This window comes from Pelmatolapia mariae, linkage group LG5, assembly GCF_036321145.2.
Source record: "Pelmatolapia mariae isolate MD_Pm_ZW linkage group LG5, Pm_UMD_F_2, whole genome shotgun sequence".
NCBI lineage: Eukaryota > Metazoa > Chordata > Actinopteri > Cichliformes > Cichlidae > Pelmatolapia > Pelmatolapia mariae.
Window position 1 is genome coordinate 23,771,668 of NC_086231.1, and position 18,336 is coordinate 23,790,003.

The 18,336-nt window shown below is 39.8% G+C and overlaps 1 protein-coding gene across 3 annotated transcripts; it reads right to left on the reverse strand.

Annotated features, from left to right (window-relative positions):
• Positions 1-2,851: 2,851 nt before the first annotated feature.
• On the reverse strand, positions 2,852-18,140 carry ikbke (inhibitor of nuclear factor kappa B kinase subunit epsilon). Of its 3 annotated transcripts, none has more exons than XM_063474361.1 (21): positions 18,005-18,140; positions 16,590-16,689; positions 16,225-16,362; positions 15,999-16,128; positions 15,740-15,921; positions 11,616-11,776; positions 11,348-11,458; positions 11,037-11,216; positions 9,927-10,123; positions 9,670-9,728; positions 9,471-9,562; positions 9,255-9,356; positions 8,749-8,806; positions 8,253-8,365; positions 8,089-8,165; positions 7,963-8,002; positions 7,757-7,858; positions 4,520-4,616; positions 4,230-4,321; positions 4,072-4,143; positions 2,852-3,982 (listed from the first exon to the last, which is right to left on the reverse strand). In XM_063474361.1, exons 2-21 carry the CDS (start codon positions 16,686-16,688, stop codon positions 3,919-3,921), a joined length of 2,166 nt encoding a protein of 721 aa, XP_063330431.1. In that variant the 5' UTR covers position 16,689; positions 18,005-18,140; the 3' UTR covers positions 2,852-3,918. The 3 variants fall into 3 exon arrangements, with proteins under 3 accessions (XP_063330431.1, XP_063330432.1, XP_063330433.1); XM_063474362.1 differs by lacking the exon at positions 18,005-18,140 and adding an exon at positions 17,780-17,903; XM_063474363.1 differs by lacking the exon at positions 18,005-18,140 and adding an exon at positions 17,752-17,903.
• Positions 18,141-18,336: the final 196 nt, after the last annotated feature.

Genomic DNA, 18,336 nt, shown 5'->3' on the forward strand with positions numbered 1-18,336 from the left:
GCTGTGAGTCCAGATATATGTTACGGAAGAGGATTAGATATGTAGACTTTGAATTTACACCAAAGATTATTACCACCAATTCAGTTCACCTTTGACCCCTCAGGTAAATATTTTCATCTTGTGTCAAATCCCTTTTATATTTATGGTTTAAATTCTTAAATTATGGACAAAAAAAAACACTTTTTGTGAAGTCAGTTTATTTCTAATGGGGGCTTACGATTCTAAGTATTTTCAAATGATTTGATTTCTGTTTTGAGTTTTTTGTTGTCGAGTCTGTTTTGTTTCTGTTTGACTCTGTTCAGTTTCACTATTACTTTTAGTATTATTTTGCATGGAGGGGATTTGTCAGGGGCAAAATGAAAGGTTCTGACTCAGTACTGCGAGACAAACAGCATTTTTTGGGCAGCAGACTAACAAGTCTCTAACCAACAAGACAAGTCTCAACAGACCTTAGTGCCAAAGCTTCATCAGGAAGGGTGTGAAAACAAAACTGAGCAAACTGACAGAAACTCAAATCTTGTCCAATATATGTATATATTTATTTTAGAAGCATAGTTTTTATTTCACATAACAAAAAAATAAACCCAGAATGGCTCAGGTTACAACTTTTACTGACTGGGAGGCGTAAAAAGCACATTTGTTGAATCTGATTTGTAGGCCTCACTCTAGACTGACAGTATGGTGAATTTTGTCTCAATGTAAAATATCACAAAGTCTGTCTGTCACACTTGTTTGTGTGGGCTAAAAACAGTAAAGTTTTCCAATTTGCCAGAAACGTCATATGAGCTGAAAAAAATAACCACAGAGGCAGCTGAGCTCATCGCCCCCAACTGATCTGAGAAAGTCCACGAGGACGCCCACGCCCTGCCCACACACTTTCTTTCATTTTCAATTTCTCACACTTGTTTTACGTTTTCACTTCAGGGTTTTTTGGTGTTTAAGAGCAACGATATTCGTTCACACCCACCATAACCTGACATTAGGGGCCAGGAAAGGATTTCATCCACTTTTCTGTCTGAAATCTGGCTCTGACTGAATTATTTTTAAAGACTACAAAACAGTCAAATAAATAAATAAAAGTTGAAAAAACAGCAAGTATTTCCCCCCTAAATACCACCTTTCATGATCAACAAATAACAAAGCTGGGATTTCCCCAGCATGCACCACAGTGGCTAATGTCACTTTATAATGTCATTTTGGTCAGCTGTTATCGAAGTGTTAGCTTTAATGCCCTTCTGCAAAGAAAAAGAAGACACTGTGGTGAGTCCTGAGTTCCCCATAATCGTGCTTCTCTTTTACAGGGATTCCCATGATGAAACACACAGAATTATTTTATCATTCCACTTAAAAACCAACAGGAACAGAAACAAATGTGGGTTAAAAAAAGATGAAATAGAGCAAATTCATCATCAAGTGGAATGATCAATCATTGGAAGGCCTTTTTTTCATCAGAAACACACAAATAGACACAAAGAAATACAGAGTCTACATGTACAACCATTTTCCTGTTTATGAGCAGATTTGTACAGAAACATCTTATACTGTCTTTTATAATGTTATAATGTTTTTATATCCCAAACATAATCAAAACCTGCATACTAGTACACACTCTGTCTGGATAAATATACTATTCAAGGTTCTCCAGAGCCTACTCTTCCTCTTCTGTGAAACAAAGGACCACAAAAAACAGAGTAAGAGCTGACTTTGCATTCATTTTATCCTGGCTGTCTATCTCTATGGCAGCCTATTACAAATACAATAACACTTAAGGCATTAATGAAGATTTTATTGATCTTATTACTGCTATACTCAGCGCACACACACACACACACACACACACACACACACACACACACACACACACACACACACACACACACACACACACACACACACACGTTCAGCTATCTTAGTGAGGACCTTTATTGACATAATGCTTTCCCTAGCCCCTTACCCTAACCATTAAAAATGAATGCCTAACCCTAACCCTTACCCTATACCTAACCATAACCTAATTGTAACCCTGACACTAAAACCACATTTTGAGCCTCAAAATGAGCACACAGCCCACCCAGGATGGTCTGGCGGTCAGCGAAGGAGGAAGGATGGACAGACCAGGGACCTATGCGGCCTTAATGTCCCTAATTGAAAGCATTTCTGACATCCTGCTACTTTAATAAATTATACTGAATTTCACATGTGTATGGTTTTTTAATGGTTCTTATGGTATACTGTAGAGAGGAAAAATATAATGAATATGTAAAATTAAGCCCATTCAGGTCTGACAAACAGATGAAGTTGTATTCAGCTTAGTGAGTTGTGTTATTTTTTAGGAACCCTGTTTATTTTTTATTTTTCAGAAACAGGTGTGAAAGAGGAGGGAAGGTAACATAGAGACCTTGGGAGATTTTTTTAAACATCGCATGTTAACCTGTGGAGGTTCGGTGGTGTTAAAATATTAGGTGGCAGTAGAGAATGGAGGAGGAGCAGTGATGTGTCCTTTTCATCTAAACGAACTGCAACCAATTGTCACCGAAAACAAACAAACAAACAAACAAACAAGACTCTATTAGTGGTAGAAATAAGGTTTGTAATTAATTTTATAGTTAAAATATTAAATAATTATATAAAGAATATTATATTCATATCAGATGGATTAGACCAGCGGTCCCCAACCCCCGGGCCTCGGACCGGTACCGGTCCGTGAGTCGTTAGGTAGCGGGCCGCGAGAGTTGAGGCTCAGGTGTGAAATGTATGGTTTTCAGGGTTTTTATCGGTTTTCAGCGTTATTTTGTTATCGTTTTTATCGTTAACTCGGTTTTCCTGGGTCTTTTCACGTGTGTTATGAATAAATCTTCTTTTTTTCGGTACCGGTACTAGTTTTATTTTGTTGTATTTATCCGCGACACCTTAAAGGCCGGTCCGTGAAAATATTGTCGGGCATAAACCGGTCCGTGGCGCAAAAAAGGTTGGGGACCGCTGGATTAGACAGTTTCCTCTTGCACTGACATTGCATGTATACTATAGAGTTGTAAATAAATGTGTGATTTATAAAAACTAACAGAAAATTGTGTGGCTATGATGAATACTAACAAGTGCATGACCTCACAATTAATATGAAGAGCACAAAATAAAACACAAAAAGACTCAGTGTTCTGTGGAGGCTAAATCCCCTCCACAGATTGATAGAGGAATCTGTCTGCCTTTCTGGTTTTAATATAATGTTTTTAGTTTATTTATAGGATTTTTTTAAAATATTTTTTTATATATACCACTCTTCCCGTTAGCTAAGCTGATTTTTTACACAATAACTTAATATAAGGACCAGTCAGTCAGAAGGGACGACTACAGTATTCACCAAAGAGGACCGTCGAGGGAAGGAGAAGAGGAGCAGAAAAGTTTAACAGGAGCCTTAAAGGAGAAATCTGGATGATCCAGCGGCCCCTAGGACCGTGCAATAAAAACTTTAACAAAAGAGAACTAAATCAAACTCTCTTTTATACCTAACCATAACCTAACTGTAACCCTGACACTAAAACCACTTTTTGAGCCTCAAAAAGGCCTTCAAACTTGTGAGGACCAGCGAGTGTGTCCTCACAAGTGACTGTTGGTTCTCACAAGTATAGTAGAATGCAGATTTCGGTCCTCACAAAGATAGCTAGACAGGAACACACACACACACACACACACACACACACAGATCTGAAGCCTATCCTCCTTTCTCTTTATGCTTATCTTATTCCTAAATTGATAAAGACATTTCATTGATTGTTAAAGGAAGAGGAAGCACATAAAAACAAACACAGTAGATGGTCCTTGAAAGGCCAGTACATTCATTAATGGCACTTAAGATGAGGTGATTTTCAGAGAGTGTGCGTGCGCCTTTTAGAGGCAAGATCCAGAGACAGTGCTCTTGTGTCACAGTGTAGAAGGTCTGGCCAGAGTCGGCTCCAGAGCTGCAGGAGAGTTCACGGCTCCCAGGCTATGGAACCACAGAAATACCATCAGCATCATGCTGCATGTGCTTTGACAGTTGAGATTTATTAACAGTAAGGTGGTCACACCACTGACCTCTCTATAATACCGTTGTTACACTGTAGCTCCCTCACCAGAATCTCCATTTCCTCCTTCAAATGGTGCATCCTACAAAAAAGAAAGAAATACTGCAATGGCAGTCGGGAAATGCCTTAATTTTACAGACACACACACACACACACACACACACACACCTGGAGACCATCTGGTCATTGTCTTTGGGTATGACTGCTGGCTGTTGTTCTGGTCTTTTGGACTGCAGAGTGTAAAGGATTCTGTCCATAACCTGAGGACGACAAATGAGACATGACATAGTCACTGACATGCGCGACATCACTAATACAATAACTACTGAGCACAAACAAAAATGCAGCAGAGGAAAAATGCATGTCAGACTCCATGTTTATGCATAAGGTATGCAAGCACAGTCATGACAGGAACTGTCAAGACTGTGTCTCCTAGGCATGAAAAGAGGGATACTGACCTTATTCTGGCACTGCTCACTCATCTCTAAGTCTGCCATTAAGCCTGCAGAGAAAGAACTGAAGTCCTGCAGTCGGGTCTGCATCTCCACCATAAGGCTGCAAACAAATGTAGAAGCACACTTGAGACAGGTTTTCAAACCCACACCCACCATCCTGCACCATTCTTGGAAAGACCACCCTGCTTTCAGTTATTAAACACTATCATTAGGCTGGTAACTAGGCAGGGTTAAAGGCTCAACGACCTCATAGAAATAACTTTTTCTTCAAATTTTTAACCATCAAGTGAATGCCAAAAATGTTATTCACCCTTGTGTCCTTTTGGCTTCGCACTCCTTCACCTTCTTTTCCTAAGTCAGAGTTTCCTGTTGCTCCAGTTATTCCACTGCCTGCCATGGGAAAGCTATCGCTGGCCACACGAGTAAACAAAAATTCTATCCTGTTCCTGTTTTAGTTGCTCAAGCATAAAGTAATTTTCCACGGAGACTGGATACCCACTGACAGACAGTGCTGCCAAATGAAAGAAATGCTTAAAGATCAACAATCATGGTCGTGGTGTTTTTTGCATTTTTATTGTCCAATGACTTTATCACAATGATGAAAGATAATTTAAAAAAAGCATTACTGACAAAATGATAAATGTTTGATATCGGAATGTCAAATGCTTATTTTAAATGTCTGTTTTTAATGCTTTAAAAGGCAGTTTATTGGGGTTGCCCGCCCCTTCCTGAGCCGGGTTCTACTGTTGGTTTCTTCCTGTTAAAAGAGTTTTTACTTTCCACTCTTGCCAAGTGTTTGTTCAAGTGTCTGTGAGTGCAGAACTGAGTAGATAAGAGGGGCATCTCAGGTTGAACAGCGTGGAGTCAAAGTTAGAGAGGCAAGGCTGAGATGGTTTGTACATGTGCAGAGGAGTTGTGTTTTGGAGATGATCACACAGGATTTAACAATATTAAAGAAGTGGTTTGATATAAATAAATTATCATTGAATCTAGATAAAACCAAATTTATGTTGTTTGGAAACCAAAAGAAAAATATCCAAGTAGAAATATGTGTTGACAATGTATATTTAGAAAGAGTAAATGAAATAAAATTTCTTGGTGTGATCATTGACCACAAGGTCTGTTGGAAACCACAAATTACTTATGTTCGAGGGAAATTGGCACGGGGCATTGCCATCCTGGGGAAAGCAAAGCAAATATTGGATCAGAAAGCACTGCACATATTATACTGTGCTTTACTACTGCTGTATATGAGCTACTGTGTAGAGGTCTGGGGAAACACATACAAAAGTAATACACAAACAATAACAATAATACAGAAAAGGGCCACTAGATTAATAATGCAGGGTACAGGGATCATACAAATTGACTATTTTTCAAAATGCAAGCTATTAAATTCCAAGACTTGGTGGAGTTTAAAACAGCGCAAATAATATATAAAGTAAGAAATAAAATGCTTCGAAAAGAAATCTGTAAATTGTTTATAGAAAGAGAAGGTGGGTATAACTTAAGAGGGAAATGGAATTAAAAAAATACAAAGTGTTAGAACAACTTTAAAAAGTATGTCTATCTCTATAGCAGGAGTTAAATTATGGAACATTCTAACAGAAGAAATTAAAGAAAGTAACAACATAAACTAGTTTAAAATAAAATATAAAAAACAAATTTTAAACAAATATAAGAATGAAGAAAACAGGGTTAACCCAGGGCGGTAATGTTGTTCGTAATAGTGTTTTAGTTTGTTTGTTTCATAATTTGTGAATCTGCCAATGTAACCATTCTGTCTTTATTTATATAAAAGTAACTATACTGTGGTGGGGCTTGTTTATTTGTTTTGTTTTATTGTTTGTTTGTTTTGTCTTTGCTTTACTTTTGCTTCATATGTTGTTTGTTTAATTTAAGACTAAAAGAAAATGAAATCAATGAGAGTTAAAACTTGAGGGGGTAGGGACTAATAAGTGTATACTTCTGCCTACTCCTTTTCAAACAAAAGAATGGAAAGATATTTTGTAATGATTGGGAATGCACATGTTTGAAATAAAACTGAACTGAACTGAACTGAAGGAGGGACCGTGGATATATTGCATAAAGGATATAGAATACTGAACTGCCAGCCAGGGGGAAAAGAGGAGGACCTCAGAGAAGTCAAACCTTAAGATTAGGCTTAAAACCTTCCTTTTTGATAAAAATTATAGGTAGGGCTGGATCAAGTGACCCTGAATTCTCCCTTAGTCGTGCTGCAATATGACTAGGCTGCTTGGAGCCTCCTATGAAAAACTCACCTTTTTCCCTGTCCATGTGTTTATACAACACTCTGATGTAATCATTAATTATTATTAATCTGTGGCGCTCTTCCACAGATTTCCTTCCCTCACCCCCAGCCGGCAGATGGCTGCCCTTCCCTGAGCCTGGTACTACAGGAGGCTTTTTCCTGTTAAAAAGGAGTTCTTCCTTCCCACTGTCGCCAAATACTTTCTCATTGGGGGTTTCTGTTTGTTGGTGTTTTCTATGTTATTTCTGTGCTTTCTGTGTTATTGTAGTTTTTTCACCTTAAAATATTAAGCCTTGCCTTGAGGCAACTCTTGTTGTGAATTGGAGCTGTAATAAATAAACCTGAAGAAAATTTCACTGGATTCAGTTGAATGCCAGCAACAAATTGCAGATGGCTAAATCAATCAGTATTGTATGTCAACTATGTAGACATTTCTTCATGGTGGAAGTAAGAATTTTTTTTCTTTGTGTGTGTTTTTGTTTGGAACACATATTGTGTATTATAGAGGGTGGATAACATCTTTGCTTGCTGCTGGTGATGCTATCGTCCAAAGGAGGACGATTGGAGTAGGGAGCGAACCACCCAGCCTTATTATGGTCATTACTTGAGCCAAAAAGAAAGATAAACCACCATGTAGTCACTGGATAATGACTTGTCAATCACAATCGTTTGTCTGGTCAAGGTGGCAAAAATTCTCAGTTTGAGGCTTCACAAGTTGCGTGGTTCCACCCATCTTTTATACCATATATGTTTTTAACCTGTATTTTAAATTAAAATGTTTCTACTCTACTTAAACACATTTAAAAGACAGAGAATCAAAGTGCATAAAGTATGTAACCTGTATTCCATGTTACACAAACATACAGTGATGATGACCAGGGTTAATCAATAACATACAATATCAGCTTTGATCAACTGTTTGAATGACTGCTAAAGGTTATTTTAATGAAGGAGTAGCTTGCTCTGACCTGTTCCATGTTCTTGTTGAGGCTAAAACCTCTTTGTATCTCTGCACACAGTCTTCTCTGAACAGAGATTTCACTCGCTTAATGTGGCTCGACAGGTGGATTCTGTCAAGGAAGAATGACAAACAGATTACACGACAGCGCAGGTACTTTACAGGCTGGGGCACAGCTGTGCGAACACAAATCCATAATCACACACGCATACTCACTTCTCAAACTTGTGGATTTGCTCATCATTGTATGCTAGCTCTGTGGGAAAAAGAAGAAATCTGTCAGATGAATAATATGAAACACAAACAAGAAATTTATAGTATCTATAGAGAAGTTGTGCATACTGCCGGTCAGCCTGTCTTTACGATAATGCTGATGAATTGCAGTTATCTTCTGTAGCAGCATCTCTATCTTCTGGCAGCTATAAGAAAAGAAATTAGTTATAATAAACACTTATAAAAAACCAATTGTCCATCCTGCAGTTTTGAATCCCTGCCCCCGATAGTACCTCTTATCATTGGCCAGAGTCTCTGCCAACTTGGCCTGTTCTATCTGCAGTTGATCTAGTCGGTTCTGAAACTCTTGGATACCAGCGCTGTACGCAGGTAGGTGTTGATGAACCTGAGGAGACAAGCATCTCAGATTCTTACACCCAATACATCAACAAAGCACAAATCTGTGCAATCAGTTACGATTCAAGCTCTCGCATTTAGAGGATTCAATATGAGACGCATCAAATATAAGCTATGCTTTCTGCCTGTCTCTCGTGATATTGAATTTCAGTCAACTGCGAGGGAACTAACTCCTTTGCATACCAGGTTTAAATCGTCCTATAACACTAAGGCAATGTGCCTGTTTATATATAAATTCATAATAAACAGCAAAAAGGTATTAAACCCTCACAAAGATAAGACGTAATTCGAGTTTTAATTGTACAGTTTTAATTGGGACCTGTATAACTGCGTCAGTCGAGCTCGTCTCTGTTTTTTGCTCTTGGTACTCACCTGCCGCAACCTTTGACCATTAGCAGCTGAGCCTTGATTTTCTGAAGTGTAAGGGCCTCTAAGAAATGTAGCAGATATTGGCGGACAAAGGAAGGTTATAGGTTAAAGATGGCATTATTACAGTATCAGGAACATTAGAAATGTTTTGTGTCTATGTTTACACAAGACCTAGCCTCATTTGTCAAGATAAAAAAAAAAAAAAAAAATCTACCTCAGGTAACAAGTATGCCTGAATTATTGCAAACAAATTCGTGTAAAAGTGCACTTTACCATCTCGAGTGCACTTTTACAGAATTAATTTTCTGTGCTTATTCTAAAAACACTTACGGGTGCCAGTGCTACCCTTCAGCCTTCTAGCAGATACACTGTATGTATTCATTTCAAAATCCCAGGTGACTTCCTTCTTGAGTTATCACATTCACAAGATTTCCAGAAAACTTGCTACAACAACAATACCTCTTCAGCCTTTTACAGCTTAGGGTTAAAAAGTGTGCAGACAAACTTACAGCGTGCGAATCCTGTGTTCTGCATTGAGGCAGGACTGCAGTCTAATGGTGACCATGGCAATACTGTGCAAGGCTTCTCTGCACTCGTTGCGCAATTTCATTCTAAGAAACAAGAAAAATAGGGAAACACAGAACATAAACCGAAGGGAAAAAACACCCGGGAGGCACAGAATTCCAAGAAGACTAACAAATAATTTTTATCTGTTTGTGTCTCACATGTAGCTGTAATATCCCTGCAGCAGCAACTCCCGGTGCGTGTGCAGCAGTTGTACTATCCTCAGATACTGGTGGACTACACCTACTACAATCTAAAAATAAAAGGGGATCGGGGGAAAAGAAGGCAGATATGAAAAGTGTTTAGTATATAAAATAATATATTAAATAATATTTTAAACTAATAACAGGGAGCATTTACCTTGGAGAAATTGTAATCTGCCATGACGTCAAACCTGGCTGGGATGATGGGACTCTCTGCTGCAGAGGACAAAAGAAATACATCGCAAAAAATATATAATTCATGAAAATGTGTAATCATGTCTGTGCAACTGTGTGATAACTATGTGATTGCTATGTTATTAAACCAGCTAAAATATTTCTGTTGAGACAGAAACTGACACCTTTTTCTCAAAACTTAACACATACATATTTCAGTTATGCAAATCTCGGTCTTACGTTCTCTGAATGGCAGGCTGGTGTTTGCTTCAGGTGCATAGCTGAGCAGAATGAGGGGCTGAGAAGGTGAAGTTCGTGGAAGATTGACCACCTTCATGCTGCCCTCCAAGAGCAGGTCATGTCCGAGGTACATGAGATGTTGTTGCTGTACCCCTATACCTGTCTGAGACGCCACCTCTTCGAAGAAGATTGATACTCTGGTTGAGAAGAGAGACAGATTTCATTTTCATTTTGTTAGACACATTTTTAAATTTCAGGAGCAAGTTTGCTTCTTAAGACTGTTCTCAGTGTGCCTGGTCGCTGCTGTTTGGAGTGAAGCTTATTTAGTTAACTTCTTTCTTTTTGACACACAGTTTTCTCCTGGTGCTGGAGGGTTTGAATACCCTTTTGATTTGTTCTTGTCATTGGTGTTCTTCTTATTAAATATCCAAATCCCCACAAATAAAGTGTATTAAATCTAGGTGATTACATGTGTCAGTAAGTCTTTTAAACCTTTAGTTCGCTTCATAAACAATGACAAAAAAATAATGGTCAGATTACCATAAAGCTGAGTTGCAGACATATTTTTATACAAAAATAAATGTAAAATAATTATTAATAGTATTTTTTTTTTTAGCTTTTTGTCTTTTTTTCAGTGCTGGCAGAGACAAAAACAGGAAACATGGAGTCAAAAAAGATGAGGAAATAGCAGCAACAATGCCTTACAGTTTTGTTTGCATAAAAATCACGATTTCTTAAATTACAAACGTAACATACAAATCTGCTCTGTCCTCAAACGCTCTGAGTTCTACTGCACAGATTCTATTAACTGAGAGTGAAAGGCTTTAAAAAAGCAATTTGAGATTACAGATATAATCCACAGCTCAGCACAGAATTTACTGGCATTACCACATTAAAACTATAACACATATTACACCTCATTATTCTGCAAGTTCTGCTGCTGCGTATTTCTTGTATAAATTCCAGAAAACAAGATGGTTTCACATCATTGTCAGTAACAAATGCAACCTCTCACCAAGATACTGAGCTTGCACTACATTTTTTTAATAAACAAAAAATGCCAAAGAAAAAAAAAAAAAAGGCCACCCATAAAGGCCTCTGCAGACTTACGTGTTGTAGTGGTGTATGTAGATGCAATGTGCAATGGCCTGCTGCAGAGAAAAGAGGTGAACTGCTTGCCGCTGCAATATATCTGTGGTGGCTGTGAAGAACTGGTCAAAGCACCAACACTTTTCCTGGTCAGCCTCCATTATACCTGCTAGTACTGGAACCAGCTGCACCCTTAGACCCCTACAGCCACAGAGACAGGGAGAGCAAGGAAAGGGAACAACAAAGAGAGACAAAAAAAACCATGAGGGTTTGATGGTGACAAGGAATTGTGTGTATAAATAGGATTTAGTTGTTTTTATTAGGTGGCATACTGTGACAGCTGGCAGCTGTGAGGTAGGTGATAGCTCCACTCTATAGGTCCGCCCTCTCTCCGTTGTATTCCAGCTATCGCCCCCATAGGTTTCTCTGTGGTTATTTTGAACCTACAAAACAAAAACCCCAAAATGGTTCAGAGGAAATACATAAATATATGTCCTAAGGCACAGTTACTAACATTGATCATGGCTGGTACATGTAGATGTACAGATGTTAGCTGTGGTTTCAGTTGGGGGCTTTAAGAACTCTAATGTATTAACTTACATAATGGGCTTGTTCCTTCGTGGTCCTTCATATGGTGTGAAGGGAAGACTCCCAGTGGCAGCGTGGTATAAGGTCACACCAATACTCCACAGGTCGACACTCACCCCGTAAGACTTATGATGAGGTTTACGTAGCACCGCACGCTCATACATGTCTGGGTGCTACACACACACATGAAAAAGAGAAAACACAGTCAAAGCACCTTCATAGTGAGCCACAGTGCGCCATTTCGATCCAGCGCTGTGTATCAGTCAAGTCTACATAGTTCACCTTTTGTTCTGATAACGCAGTGATTCCCAAAGTATCGGCTGGGGCCCCCTTGTGGGGTGCAAAGGCACCACAGATGGGCCGCAGAAACAACAGAAGGTCAGTTTGAAATTCCTCAGATGTATGTACTGTTACATATTTATATAAATATATTTATTTATATAAAAAGTGACTTAAAACTGGTGATAAAAGCTTGTGAGTTTGTGATATTACTCATTATTTTGGCCTAAAGTCACTGCTCTTGTATCAAAGTTTGTGTGCCAGTGGCAGGTGGGTCACACATTGGCCTTTAAGACGTTACGTATGACTGGGTAGCATTTGAAATTTATAGCCATCAGCCATAGTATTTTGATTAGTGAGTGAAGATTTAAGACTAGATGAGCCCCATGGGATTTTCTGGTTTTTAAGTGGGCTGCAGCACTCTTGATTTTAGGAATGGCTGTTATAACTAATAAATGTGACCACTAGATGGCTACCTAGTCCTGATCATGCAGGCTGCCTTGTAATATTCAAATTTGGGCTCCTGAAGATTGTCATTTAAATGTCACTTGGATACTGTCCATTTTACTGTGAAATCGGACCCTGGTAACAAAACATTTTCACATCTACCTCAGGTTAAATCACTCGCAGAGGTGTTGGTCTCAACCTAATCTAACATAACACAGAGATTCAGATCAGAGTTTACAAGGTAAGATATTCCATTAGGGAAATTGGGAAAAGCAAACTAGTTTAGTGGGGACAAGGCTGCAAGCCCACTCCCGAGTGCTGAAGGAAGCATTTTAATTATTGCAATATGAAAGTGCATCGATTTCAAGCTTTTACTTTAAAAATCAACACTCCTTGCGAACATGTTATGTTATATACTTTTTATTGACCCCAGTCATTAGATGGGAATGAATGCACTCTTTCACTGTCCCTACAGTAAGCCAGTAAAAAGATTTTCTGTTGGAAAACTCATCATCATAAATGTTTTTAACTGTAGTGCAAATGGAGCATAAATGCAACGGACCATGTCAAGGCCACCTGCAGGCTAACCCGAACCTGAAAAAATAATATAAGACAACTGCATGTCCACTACCCGCTGGAGACAACATTCAGTAACACAGCAGGAATGTCCAGATGTCTTCTATCATTTCATCTGACCTATTTTTATATCTTGATAATTAAATTACTTCAAAGATTAAAGTGAAATATGGTGAGAAGATACAGAGACTTCTTTCATGTTATGTTTTATTAAATCTGATGCATACAAGGTTTTTATATAAAGATACTGCGACACAATGTTTTCTCTAAGAAACTTTTTGTCGCTCTCTTATTTTCCAAGGGTTTGCCACAGCAGATGGATCTGCTTGTTTGATTTGCCACAGATACCCTTCCTCACTCCTTTCATTTGTCCAAGCTTGATCACTTATTTTTGACTCCTTGAGGCTGGGTTTGTGTCTCCTCCTGGTCTCAAACTGGGGATGTTTTGCGTCTAATGCTTGTTTTATTCTTTAGCCGGGGTAGTGGACCTGCAGAGAGCGCTTGCTGTTGATGGAGGCAGTGTAAAAAACATGTATTCCAGTCAGTGAGTGGGCTACTCTTCCCTGTCCTGTTGTTCGTCCCTCAGACAAAAACGATGGAAAGTATCCACTACAGCTATTGTCTGTGCTTTTCCTGCTGTATTTTTTTTTTAAATCTTTGATTTTTTTTCCACATTCTCCCTTTTCTATTCTGGTCCACTCGTCAGTGAATCAGCATTCGATTGGCTCCTAGGTGATTCAAGTCCAGTGCCGTACAGTAGGATTTTGAAGGAATGCACAGCAGCACGTGTGTGGTGGCTAAAAACTCCTGTTTGCTGTCCTAATGGAAGCATGTACATCTGCTGATATCCCAGCGTTGGTGTTGTTCCTACATCATCATAACAGTGTCGGTCGACAATCACCATCGCAACTGACCAATCATGTTGTCTGAGCATTCATTTAGCATTAGCCAAGCAGTTATCTAATCAGGGCTTTAGACTAACTTTTTGCCACAGTTGCACTGGTGTGCCTAACTTTTTTCTTAGGTGCACCAGCACAAAAGTTAGGTGCACCCAAATCTTTCAACCACATCGCTTAACACGACAGTTTTACATGTTCACTTTTTAAAAAAAAAATTTTTTTAATTGCTGTCCATACAGACAATATTGATTTGTAATCTGATTAACTAACAATCTTGTCAGCACAAAGTTCTTTATTTGGAGCACAGTTCTACAAGAAAGATAAGTTACTGAAAAAGTGCTTGTGCTTAAAGTGCTTTGGCACTTTGCCACTCTTTGGCAATATTGTAGGCAATGTTAAACTTGCTTAACTAGCTTAACTTTCATGATCTCTGCCTCCTCTGATGACCTGTTTCCTGCTGCCTGCTGTGAAAGGCAGTGGGGAGAGGGGACACTTGGGCAGTGCATTTATCGCGGCATATAATGTGTTTTCTGGATACACTGTGCTGTCTCAGCATTTCAGTTCGAAACGTATTAGCACCAGTCACAACTGCAGTATTGCCGGCCATGGTCCTTCCACACTCACGACAGTAAATGCAGTGCATCATGTTGTCAGCTTTACTGTATCTTAGCCAGGGAAACTGGTCAAGCCACTCTCTTCTATTGTATACATTTTCCCCCTTTTACTTTCAATGGGCTCTGGCTCGGAGTCAATCGTATGTGGCTCATTATCTGATGCTGTCTCTGGACCAGTGTTACAGAGGTTTTATTAGAGACACAGCTAGTTTTGCAATTTGGCATAATTTTAAAAAAGTTTACATTTCTTCAGTATTAAACAGCAGAAATTAGGTTTTCTTGTCAGAGGTCATTCTTGGGAAAAATACAATTTTAAAAAAAAAAACAGCGGCCGACAGCGCTGTACACGACTTGTGTGTAACAAGCGAACGAATAACGCAGAAAACAGATTTGAGATGGGAAACTGTTCTCAAAATACAGTGAGAGAGAGAGCTGTGCAGGAAATGTGATTTTATCATGGTGGAAGCAAAACAGCAAAAGTAAGAGGGAATTAATGGCGATGTTTATCAAATGTGAAGCGTAATTTAGATCTTCTTTTGCTGCTGGTTCAGTGAATTTTGGTTGGAGAGAGACAACACCTGCAGCTTCACCATCTGTGAGCTGTCGGCTTTCAGCCCCGACAGCGTGGGGGCATAAGTGCCGTCGGGTGGGAAAGCCGACATCTCACAGATTCTGATGCATCGGGTCCATGCTTTGTGTTTACGTCTTTGTCTGGAATCCTTTTACCTGCTCTCATTTACTGTTTTAGCTGTTTGGTGGTTGTTGAAATAGTTTTGTGAGGTTTAACTTGAGATTCTGCCGTTTCTGTTAAAATATATTTATATTATATCAGGATTTAATGAATCGATATCGCATTATTCAAGCTAAAATCAATTTTAATCAGAAAATTGATTATTGACTACTCACCTTTCTCTATCCGCCTGTACTTTCAAACGTACACACACCTAGGCCTACAGGAATATCTGGACCAGGGCCAATCAGAGAGGTCCCGCCCCTGACTATCTCTGATTGGTTTAGACCACGATATGGGCATAATGTGTGTCTGTTGTTGACCACACGTAGACAGAGCTGCGGAGACTTTTTTTTACTCAAACGGCTGATCGCACCGGTGTGACCTAGGATACTTTTTAGTCGCACCATTCAGAAATTAGGTCGCATGTGCGACCTAATTGGTCGCACTCTAGAGCCCAACTAATACTACTATCACAAGCAAACCAGCACTAAAAACATAATAAACTGTAATCAGTCTTCACTTATTCTAAGGTCCCCAAAGTATTCAGGAAACCTGGCAGAGGTATGCTCAGTGAGTCCGCTATCTTACCAGATACTCTTCAGTTCCATAAATGGAGACAAACTTCTCGTCATCTTCGAGCTCTCTTGCTGCTCCAAAGTCTGTCAGCTTGTAAACAGACCTGCCGTCCTCCCCAACCTGCCGCATGATGTTCCCTGGCTTAATGTCCCGGTGTACCACTCCATTTTCCCGCAGGTGATTCATACCTTGCACTGAAGAGAACAGAGGGTGGAAAGTTTCAGAAACAAGTGTATAAAATTACAGACCGATACCACATATACACACCCACCTATACACTGCAATACTGTGAGGAACTCTGTTTCAGCAAGACCAAAGGCGTTTTCCGGCTCCTCGAGCAGGCTTAGGAGACTCCCTCCTGAACAATACTCCATCACCAGCACCTTCTGTTTAGAGGGCAGCTGAAAGGTGAGGGATTAACCGTGAGGTGTGCTTCTTTTACATGTTGCTAATATTTTTCTTCTTCTTTTAATATAGATATCTTTTTGTATTCTTACCTCTTCCACGGTGAATAGCTTGATAATATTGCTGTGATTGAGCTTCCGGAGCATCTCGAACTCCCTCATCTGGACCTCGTGGGGGCGGTTGTAGCTCATTATGTTAAACACCTTGACGGCCACCAGTTCACCCGACCTCTGCAACACGCATGCACATTTGCATCACAGATACATCACAGCATTGCGCAAATGTGTCAGCAATCAACAGCATCTCTGAAACCACAGCTTTTCTTATCGTACATCCTGGTATTGCTCTGAGCAAAAGAAGAAGAAAAGCAGGCTGAAATTTCAATAATGACGGCAGCACTGATGTGAATGACTTTTCCTGTGAGTACGATGAGATGATAAAACCATCCTGTGGTTACCTTATGGCGTGCTTTGTAGACGCTGGCAGTAGCCCCCTGCCCGAGGACATCGTCTACAGACCACAGGTAGCTTATTGTACTGGCTGTAATACCTGACATACTGGAAGAAATGAGAAGGGAGGGTTACTATTATTAGCCTTGGGAGACAGAACCAAGGTTATCCAATCATAAAACAAACAAATGCTAAAATAAAGAGGTTAGTATCGGATGCTGTTGTAGTATTTGTCAGTGCATTGCCATACTGCAAATTCCGGTGTCAATCTGATACCAAGTAATGCAGGGCCAGCATAACCAATATAGATACTTTTGACTTGTAAAGGTACTTTACCTGGGGTATAGCAGTGTGTCATGACATACGAGATGAACCAGGATCAATTTGCATATTCTAAACAGATTTAGAGATCACTAAATCATGGTGGTTTTTACTTTCTACAATAATTAGTTGTTAAAACAAAACCTTTTGGCTTTTCATTTATTGTGAAACTGGGTTTTTTTTTGGGGGGGGGGGGGGGGGGGGGGGGAGGCCTGGAATGTAAATGTGCCTGTCTGTAAAGCACTTTTGGTCATCTTTTATTAATTAAAATGTGCTGTAGGCTGTAAATAAAATCAATGTGACAGTCTACACAACAAGGTTGAGACATCTTTCATACTGCATGACAGGCTCCAACCCAAACCCGAGACACTAATAAGGTTAAACGGAAAGGAAATGTTGGATAGATTGAGGTTTTTTTATATTTCTAAAATAAATAAATAATTTAACACAATGCAGTGGGCTACATGTCAAACTGAGAATAGAAAAAAAAGTATCGATCCTATTATGCTAGTATCGATCTGACACCAATACCGGCGTTGGTATCGATACTTTCAATTTTTGACTCGATCCGCCCACCTCTAGTATTTGCATTTATTTATTAATTTATTAGCTTTAAACAGGCTAGTTGAGTTCATGTCATCACAGCAGCCATTTTTCCCATTAAAAGCAGGTGTTACATTAATTAAAGCTCTGTCAGTAGACAAATACCTCCACGGATATCACCACTAACACGGTTTTTTACCTGTTACTAAACGTCTACATCAAAGGCTCTATTAAAACGACGTTAATACGCGGTTAGCTACTTGAAGCTAGGTGTTTAATTAGTTTAGCAGGGCTCGCGCTACTAACCGATGTAGGAGCTGTAGCCGTAGCTCACCTGGACCCGGTGCTGCTGCTCGTCAGTCGCCCTTTAATTTAGCCCTGACGGTAACGTGACAGGAGCAAGAAAACAGTTTTTTTCAGCCGTGCCGCCAGAAATAACTGCTGGTAATGTTGGTTACTAACTCCAACTGCCCTGTGGGTTACGGTAAATCCAGCTCGTCTGAAAACAAAATACGCCTACGTGTGAAACTTCTTCCGCAGTTAGAAGCAGCTTTCATACCTGTAAGGGCTCCTTTCCGAACAGGTGAGACGCGGAGAGGAGCTGCTGCTCGAGACGGGCTCAGTGTGCCGTGGGTCACTTTTTGTAACGGGAATCCAGGAGGGTTCGTTCAGAGCCAGCAGCTGGCCGCATTGCACTGCGGTGTTATCATTTAGGAAGTGCGGACTTCACGTTGTGGGACGGACTTTAGATGAAGGCGGAAATGTAGTTTCCCTCTGCGCCTGTGTGAGTGTGACTGCCGTGAGAGTACGCAGATCAGATCAGAGAAACTGGGGCTGGAAAACCCTGGAGCCATACTGGGAATATGTTTTTGCTAGAGGGAAGTTGTAGCA